Source organism: Drosophila teissieri, chromosome 2L (genome assembly GCF_016746235.2).
Source record: "Drosophila teissieri strain GT53w chromosome 2L, Prin_Dtei_1.1, whole genome shotgun sequence".
NCBI lineage: Eukaryota > Metazoa > Arthropoda > Insecta > Diptera > Drosophilidae > Drosophila > Drosophila teissieri.
The window spans coordinates 15,063,556-15,073,542 of NC_053029.1; the positions used below are offsets into that span (position 1 = coordinate 15,063,556).

At 42.4% G+C, this 9,987-nt stretch overlaps 1 protein-coding gene across 1 annotated transcript; it reads left to right on the forward strand.

The window, feature by feature from the left end:
* Window positions 1–9,132: 9,132 nt before the first annotated feature.
* LOC122626780 (protein nemuri) lies at window positions 9,133–9,684 on the forward strand. The gene has a single exon (XM_043807157.1). It carries the CDS (start codon window positions 9,178–9,180, stop codon window positions 9,682–9,684), a length of 507 nt encoding a protein of 168 aa, XP_043663092.1. The 5' UTR covers window positions 9,133–9,177.
* Window positions 9,685–9,987: the final 303 nt, after the last annotated feature.

Below are 9,987 nucleotides of genomic sequence, written 5' to 3' on the forward strand. Positions count from 1 at the left end.
GCTTGAGGGCGTCATTTTTATGAGCTAATTAAGTTGTTAGACTTGATGAAAAACTCATTTCGTCGCAGGTCCATATCTAATTTGCATTAATTACGAGCTGGCGACAACAAAACGCAAGAAATGGGTACCAAATTATTGGGGCTATTTTCAGTTTGGGGCACAAATCAAAACAAGTACGAGTATAAGTCGGAAAACATTTCTACTTGAAAACTAGCCATATAATTGGCTGGCAATTTGAGTTCAGTGGCAAGTGCAGAAATAAATAATTGACAATTGCAACGAGCAACTTTCTGACCGGATTCCTACTGCGGACTTTGCGTGCCACACTTGCAACAATTCGAGTCGTTGTTGCCCGCACTGCGAAGCTCAAATTTGCACATAGTTTATCATTTTCTTAGCAACTTCGCTGCATTCAGCCAATTGAAATGAGAGTACACAACTTTTTAATGGCCAACGGCTCGAGGAACTTGGCCAACACACTTTCCAGCTGGCCTGGCCGAAAACTTTTCGGATTATTGGCGAATGGCTAAGCGCTTTCTGCGGGTGAACTGTCCTGGAATGTCTGCGACATTATTTCGCAGCCCTTTCCAGTCAAGGTCACTGCAATCTGACTTCCGAATTAATCGGAAAAGTTTTTGGCTCACCGAAAAACTTGAAGCCCAATAAGCAGCTCAAAGTCTTAAAAGTTTCATGAAACATGAAACTTACAAAAAATATTCTATGAAGTTAAGTGCAATCCTGTTGCTTTAGGCCTTTATTTATGTTTTAGCTACCACATTTAATTGTGCATAAAATCAGTGATGTTCATCATTTTCCAAACCAGTGCCAAAATCCATTTAATGGACTTCTAAGCCTCAATGGCCGGCTCTATTAAAATACAGCCATTCCAAATCCAGCTTGATTTTTCCATGCCAAAAGTGAAGCCCAAAAAAACCGAAATCAGACCAAATTAAGTGCTCCCCGGGGTCCAATCAGCTGGAGCTCGCCAACTGTTAACAACTGTTGGACATTTTGATGTATAGTCGTCAAAATTGCGGCCTGTCCCCCAAAAGCACAGCAAGTCATCACAATAAATGCCAATTTATTTTCGCTCTTCTCTGTTTCCCTTTTTTTACAAAAAGACCAAAAAGGACTTGGCTTTGGCAGGCAAATCGAACAATGATTAATCATTGCTTCGGAGGACATAATTATTTCGGCAGGCAAGACGATTGAGTTTGAACGGTGGCTGCTAATAAAATCGTTGACAGGAAAGAAACTCGCCCGCGGCCGTAATGATTATGTAATGAATATGTTGGTCTCGCAAAGTTTTGGCGGGCAAACTTTTGTGCGGCGGAGGAGGCGAGCAAAAGTGTTACCTTATTGGACGCTGGTGTCGCCGTCGTGATAAATTATGTTAATAACGTTACGTTAGTAACGTTGAACTTGGCTGAAAGTTGAAAGAGCTGCGAAAGTTTCCTCGCTCATCCTTCGTCAGGAATCAGGCCACGTTCCACTGCCGCACTTATTATTATGCTGCTGCCCCGTTCGACCGTTTTCGACCATAATATTGTGTGCATATCATATTGAGTGGGTCGCCCTAAGTAGTTGGCCACATTTCCCCCCTCATAATTCCCCGTACCGTCCCGTCCCACCGCCCGGTTACTTTATTAATTCACTTAGCAAAGTGTAATCCTATCACGTCAATAAGATTATGGTTTCCAGAATCTTTAATATTTTCCCTCCTGCTCGCAGCAGACACATGCGGCACTTGTTGTTGCTGTTTATGGAAATCAGAACCCTCGACTTGGCTTTGGCTTTTTCGCAGTTGCCAGTTGGCGCCATGCATAACAATGACTTACTTCCTACTTCTTGGCGGGGAGTCGGAGAAGTCCTTCTGCTCGACAAAGTCGTCCTTATCGACGAACCTCAAGTTGGCTGGGCGCTTTTAATATGTGGCAACGTTTATTCTTATTTAACTAGATTGTGTTGTGGGCGCCTTTGTTGACACTTTGGATCTCCGTGCTTGCTTTTATGATTATTAAAATGTTACACATGTTTGCCATTCCCGATAGTTGCTGGACGTCTGTCGACATTGTGAACATAGGCAGATCTGCAAATAAAAAATGTTTTAAAAATTAAGCACTAAAAAATGTTTAAAAATTGTCCTAAAGTTAAGAATACTATAATTAGCTCGTACTAGACTTACCCATAAGAAGTAAGAACTTTCCAATTTGCACAATGGAATGTGAGCAAAAAATGATTAAATACCATATAAACAAAGCTTGTACTATCTAATACAAGCTTACGGACATTCTAACCATTTTAAGCAATATGTTGGCTGATGGCAAACATGCACTTATTGTGATGGGGAAAACATAATCGCACCGGATCTGCCCAGATTTTGTCGAACAAATTGTTGGCCATCCGCTCTGGCTTCTCAAGACGTACTCCCTATTGGAGAATCGTTAAGAAAACAATGCCAGTACATGTAGTAGTAGTGAGGAGAAACCAAAAGCAATTACGCAGTCTTGTTGACCAGAAACGTTGACTAGAAAAACACAAAAGCAGCCAAGGACGAGATAGGATGCGGCAGGAGTTGGCTGTGGGTGCACAGAGAGCAAAAACATGTACATGTCCGGTGCAATAAACATTCATTACGAATGGGCCAAAGTGCCACAAACAGAGAAGGATACGGACACCAAGTCCGAGTCCTGAAGGAGTGGGTGTGGGTGGCTTCCAAGGACCTTAGTTCTTATGGCCCAGCTGCCATTCGAAAGCAGACGGCCGGGAAATCAAAGCAGGACTTCTACACACACACACACACACACACACCCACACACAAAGGACATGTTGCAGAGAAATACGTTACGCCGGAATTGAACAATAAAATAAATGATATTTGCCCAAGTAGCTGGGCTCCGCTTTTAAATTCAATAAAATTTTATGAAAATGCTGCGATTAAGTTGTATATGCGTGTCCTGGCACATATGTGTTAAAGGATCAGGGCATAAAAAGGGTCAAGGCATGTCGCAATGAGATTGACTTTTATGACAACGGACCGTGATCGAAGCGAAAACTATATAATCAGCAACCGGAATGCAACAGCTGCTGCAACAATCCGAGAAAAACGGCAGCGATTTTTCCGCTTCACCCATCGCTTTAGCAACGCCACTCGGGAAACTCAGCCAATGGAGCCAAGCGTGCTGGAAAAATGGCTGCTCATTTAAATTCGCACAAAACAAAAAACGTGAAAGTGAAAACCAATAAATTTGGATCATAAATTTCACTTGTTTATAATTGGCAGCTCGGTTCGTTCGCGCATTCCATTTTAATTTGCCATTTGAAGAAAATATTGATTGCATTGCGTTCTGCAAACGAGTTTAATGAAAATTCCGTGAACAGCAAAGCAATATGTTTCTAGACTTCATTTCTATTTCAGGGTCACAATAATATCTGAAATGAAAGCGCAGTAAGTGCATATTTGCATGAGTTGTAAGCCTTACCTTTATTTTGTTATTTATATTTCTCAAACTCAAAGCTAGATTACGATTTAAGAGCAATTGTGGCAATATTAATTTTCAGAATTCCATTGCTGTTGTTCTTGTGTATGCCCAACGGTGAGGTTTCTTTATACGGAATTTTAATAAAAAATATTTTTATTTATTGTATTTATTTGTGTTTCTTCGCCTCGCTTCGAAGCGTAAGTCCGCCCTTTTCAACTTTTTTAGCCGCAGCGAAACGCGTGTGACAAATGCGTGGCCATAACTTTCTGGGCTGGCAGCCATGGCGTATGTGTGACATTTATTACAGCATTTTAAAGGTGCTGCCTTCGGGCATCGCTAATAAATTAGCTCGCATTTGGAGAGCTGCGCAAATTGGCGGGGCCACACTTGTGTGTGTGTGTGTACGCATGTGGAGGGGATTCGAAATTCGAATGATGTCAAATAAATCATATATTTCAAATTAAAAGTCGTATACCTTTGGGCATTTATCAAATCTACCACAACGCAAGGCAGTGGCAATTAAATTAAATTATCGTCCCTGATTGTTAGAAAAATAAAGACGTATATTTTAATGGCGCTGGATTATTGCCGTTTATTTATTATTTAATTGGGTTTTTATTACTTAGTTATACCATTTTTTGACTTCCCTTAAAGTCGTTAACATTAAAGCATATGCATGCAGAATGGCCACCTGCCGTAAACATTACTCACACACACACACACAAATGAGTCCTTACGCCGGAGTTTCATCAGTTTCCGGCGGAGTGCGAGTGCAAATGAAGCTCGTGCGGCTCACTTAAAATGCCTCACAGCGTAAATTACGCGTATAAAATGAACATTAGATTCATATTTTTATACATCAGCCTGTCTGTGTGTAAGTCTGTGTGTGTGTGTGAGGGAGGTGCACACCCACACACACGCTGTCGGTGCACAAGAGGGCATAAATAAAAGGCAGAAACTCCTCGCACAAACACACATCCTTCCCGTGAATGCCAGCAGCAGAGTCGCAAAAAGGTTTTCTACCAAATAACCTGCAGCTATTTGAGGCACAAACAACCTCACACTCACACACACACTCCCGCAAAGCAGCTCACACATACACACACACACAGAGATGCCTACGAGCTTATTTCCATTACAAATGAGCTTATTATGCGCTCAAGTCACAAAGTCATTGCGACTTAAAAGGATTTGCATGTGATTAGCAGTACGAAATGTAAACAAAACTCGAGTGCCAAAAGACAAAAACAACATGGGGAATCGTACGAATGAGTGAGATCATAGGGAACGACAGTTTGATACTCATTGTTTCGGAACTGACACAAAATGATATCAGTGTATAAGAAGTATGATCATCGGATTGGTGCTTATGATAAATTAAAGCAGCTATAATATTTTAATAATGTTAAAGATTAGCAATGCAATTAGAGAGGACGATATATTTAAGGTACTGAGTTATTTTAAATAGATATGTATTAAAAAACATTTTAGAAATATTCTCTCTTTGATTTTTAATTTGTTTTTCTTATGTTTGTATGTATGTACTTAATGGTCGTAATAGGTTATACTTCCTTGAAGTGCAGGATGTTCGGGGCAAAAGCCAAGACGATTTGTACGCACTTACCAAGTACAAGTTACACGTGTGTCTGTGATGAAACGTACGCATACATGCGCATGCATGGAGTATGTGTGAAATTGCCGGAAGCAGAAAAGCGCGCCGCATAAAAACAATGAACACATCATAATCATAACTTTTGTGGCCTAATTTCAGGGGCCAGTGAATTAGGGACCAAACACACTGGGCGTCTTCATTTCTCGATGCATTAAATGGCCAGCAGAGAGCGCTGTAGCCTTGGCCCCTTCTTTTCTTTTCTTTTCTATTTGTTTTTGGTGAAAAATTCTATCCATTTCGATGACAGCGGATGGAAAAAGAAGGAAATTCGGAGCTGGGAACAAGGCCTTTGCGCCTCGATTACCTTGCATAATGGGCGACGTCTTCTTTTGCATAAGCGCCGAGAATTTGCACAAGAGACGATGGCAAATAGAAAAGCACTTATTCGCCATTTCGGAGGGGGGCGTGAGATTGGAGATGGAGGAGGTTGGGGCTGTCAAGGCTGTGTAATTGAAGCCGACTTGAAAGTGTTGCCCAGGCTTAGTGACGATAGAAAAAGTGGGGAGACGCTGGCCCTGCAGATGAAAATATCGATTAACTGGCGACAGGAAAGGCTTCGCTTCGCCTGAATAAAATATGCACTTCTTTTTCGGAACCATGTTTTCTCCTTCATGTTTTCAATCACATTTTCAAGCAGCACAAATACTTAGGTATTATCTATACATAATATACCACCCATCCAGCATGTTTGCCGACCGAATTATAATGACGTCGAATGGAAGCAATGACTTGCAACCAACCGCCCAACCCCAAAAATGGGGAAAGCCGGCAAGTCAGGAGTGAAAGACCAAGGAAATTATGCCAGGCGGACCATGAATGGGACGATAGAACGACTCGAGCCGAGTCCATTGAAATGGAAGATGGCAGGCACAAACGACCAGACTCTAAGTTTAGCTAAAAGCCAGATAAATAAGTAAGCACAGCAATGTATGTATAGAAAAAAGAGATTTGGGAAATTGTTGTGCTTTTGAATAAATAAATCGCAGAGCAAATAAAGGTGAATGGCAAACAGAGAGCAGACAACAATGAGCCATGATGCCGCCCAAGTACGCATAAGTGGGCTGCTGCTGCAGGATTCCAAGGTGCTCCACTCGACTCCACAGCCGAGTACTTGGCCAAGTTTAAGCTGCACACACACATAAACGACACTTGTTTGCTTTAAAACTGGCTAAAAAAAAGTGGGCCAACCCGTTGGGTGGAGGAAGGTGGATCCTGGGAGATCCTGGGAGTCAGGAGCCAGGAGCTGGCAGCACCAGCTCGTCAGCCAAATTAAGGATGTACAGCACGTGTGCTTAGCCCGCTGGCTATTAAGCGACACTCCGGAACGGGAGGGGGGAGTAAACTGTGCATAAAACTCAATCAAGTCGAGACAACAACCAGCACACATCAATGGCCTTTACATACTTGTCCGCCCTGCACTCGCAAAAAAGTTCTACTCAGTTGAACAAATCCCAAATTCCATTAAAAGTATATAGTTACTTACAAAGGAATTTTTAACAGATTGACTGAAATTTATATTCAAACTTATCATGATTTTACAAAGGTTATAAAACTATTTAGGAATTTATGTAATATTTAATACCTACTGAAAAAATGCGGTATAATTATTATAATTATTGTTAAGTAAATGCTTTATCAGCTTAGTTTAATATTCTAGAATTATACATTTAAATTGTTATTTCGAAAATATTTTTAAAATATAAAATATTTTTGAAATGTAAGAGTTAAATATCTCTGTTGTTCCAGCAGCACATAAAACATTTCTGTGCTTTCCAATACGACAAGTGTAATTTTCCCAAAGTGTTCCTGCCATTGTCCCTGCAGGCATGTCAGGCTCTAATGCAAACTCTGACACGCTCCCAAGCCCCCAGCTGCACACGGCAGCTCCTGGAGAGGATTCTGGTGTGGGAACCAACGGGCATGACAGTGGCACAAACCGGAATCCAATGTTTTGGCAACAAGGCACCAGAAAAAGGCCAAGCAGCTCCCCCATATTTTTGGCCTTTTGCTGCTCAGGGCCTTTGTGAGTTACCCGGAGAAAGTCAAATAACTTAGGCAAATCCGGAAAGGCCAAAAGAGTTTTCTCTCAGCTTCGCTGTCACGATGTGGCCCCCAGCTAGTGATTCCCCGTCGTAGAGGAGCTCAAGACTGCCATAAGGGCATCTACCATTTAAGGAAAGTCCTACCTGAAGTTCTTATTTGAAAAGTTTTAATTGTTACTGTAGTAATAGAGGCAAACTACCCAAAGCTAGCATTAACACCATTATCTTTGCAATGGATCAATCAAAAATTGTTTCGTTTGATATTACATTGAGTTGAATCGATCTATCTTTAAAAGTGTTTAGGTTTTCTATTGAGAACGTCTTTTATGTAATGAAGGCTGTTCTTTCTTTCCAAACTTTAATTCTAAATTTTTATTGATTTAAATGAGTATTAAACATATGAAAAGTACTGAATGCTTTACTATTGAAAGTCCTGTCAACGTAGACTATTTCCTTCACTGCATCCATGGCCATGAAATTTCTGGAGATGGCTGCTCCGTGGGCGAAGACAATGCAGTTAATCGGAGGAGGAAGAGCCAGGACTCGGGATATCCATTGCCAGTCAGAGGGACATGTGAGCCCTCTTTTGTTGGCTGAAATTGAAAATCCTTTGTTCACCCACTAAGCGCTTTTTAATTAGATTTCAAGCACGCCTGAATAGTCGTCCTGCGAATCGGACACAAGGATCTGCCAGTAGATGCATTGCTCATGCTCATGCTCATGCCTATCGTTCAGTTTTTAACCATATTAAAGTTTCGAGGGTGTTTTACAACAACTGCTGCTTGGGCCAAAGAAAAATCAACAATTGTAAATCATTTCAACAAATGTCGACCACGTGATTTCCGGCGGCACGTGCTGCAGCTTCAAGACGCCCCTGCTTCCGGTTCCGCCAACAGCTGCCGAAGCAGAAATTATTGGCAAAGCGTTTAAGCGCAATAAATATATTTGATTGCTGGCAAGTTGCCCAAAAAGATGTATATCTAAAGATAAATATATACGTGAAGCTGGGCGGGAATCCCTTTCCTCCCACACCACCACCTCCGGGCCCAGTGCAAATTTGTAATTCATTTAAACGCGCAACTAAACCGCTTCAAGCTGTTTGCTCTGCACTTTTTAATAGTCGCGGATTGTACAGCACACTGAGTTCACTGTGACAAAATATACAATGCATTACTTTGGAAAACTATTTTAAAAATGTTGAAAATCAGTTCTATAGGTATTCAATAAAAAAGGGGTTCATTTATGTTTTAAGTAGTAACTACGCTCCAAATTATTAATTATGTATATGTGAGTATTATATGTCAGTTAGTTAAGTACGATCTCAGCTTGCGGCACATTTAAATTATGTCTACCACATATTTTACAGAAATTTATATTCAGTTTAAATTAAGTTAGTTTAGATACATTTTTTTTTGCAGTGCAGTTTCAGGAAGCTGCACAGACGAAACTCCGCTGAATTATCCAGCCAGCCAAAGGGGCCACGAACATTGCTCGACTAAATCAAACGAAAGCGCAGCTAAAACGCTTTTGTGCAATTCGATTATTTACGTTTATTCTTTTTAAATGATATTTCCAGTCTGGCCAGTGGGTTCAGTGGATGGCACAAGGAGCTAGAAACCAATTATTTGCCGACGGAGCGGAGTAGCAGCTAGCAGTTAGCCAGCCGGAGGGCAAGCAATTTGTAAGGAAATGAAGCGCAAGCAGGGGAACCGGAAAATGTGCTGCAGTTGAAAGGCGAAAGGGTAAACAAAAGATCAAATTAATAGCCGCACAGCATCGATATCGAAACCGAGATGGGATGGAGGGGGGCAAATACAGCTGCGTGTGTTGCAACATCTTGCAGTGGGCAAACATTGAAACAGGTGCTATGGCTTAGAGTTCCAGCGGATCTGGACGGTATAAAAAACCGGAGGTGACACCTCGAAAGCATCACAACCACTTCCGGCCTTCCACAAGCAACAGTTCGCCATCTAGCAACATTATGTCAGCCAAATACACCCTGATCTTTGCCCTGGCGGCTCTCTGCTGCCTGGTGGTCTCCACCGAGTCGGCGGCTCAGCGCAGCCGAGTGCTCAGCTCTCGCCGTGGCTCCGAGCTGGTCGAGAAGACCTCGGACAACCAGGAGGAGTTCGAACTGGCCGCCCAGGAGCACGAGCTGCAGCGCCAGGAGCAGGAGGAGCACAACGACAAGCTGGAGGGACGCAGTGATGATCTTGCCGCGGGCACCGACAACAAACAGGACAAGGAGACCGCCACCAACAAGAAGGACACCATCGTGAAGCCCAACAAGGATGATGCCCGTGCCCGCCGCATCGTTCGTGCCGGTCGTCGTCGTGGTGGACGCCGAGGTGGTCGTCGTGCTGGCCGCCGATCCGTGCGCCGTGGAGGACGACGAGGTGGACGCAGGCGCGGTGGACGACGTGGTCGTGCCGGTGCTCGCCGCCGCACCTCCATCAAGAGGCGTTCCGGCAAGGGCAACAAGGCCTAAGAAATTCCCCCAACAGATATAAGACTAACCCGCCCGATCCACTGATTTGATATACACACAAATAAATTATGATGTAAACTCAAAAACACTTTATTGACTTCTTCTTTATTTATATAGTGCTGTATTTCAGTATTCAAGTATTCAAGTATTTTCCAAGTCTACATCATTTCTCTATCGCAATGCATCCAACAGCAAAACCTATTTACCCATAACTTTCTGCCTTAAGGAACATTTTCTTACAGTCATAAATATCTTCACTATTGATCATTGAATGGGTTTACTCCAAAAAGAAGCCTACAGCAT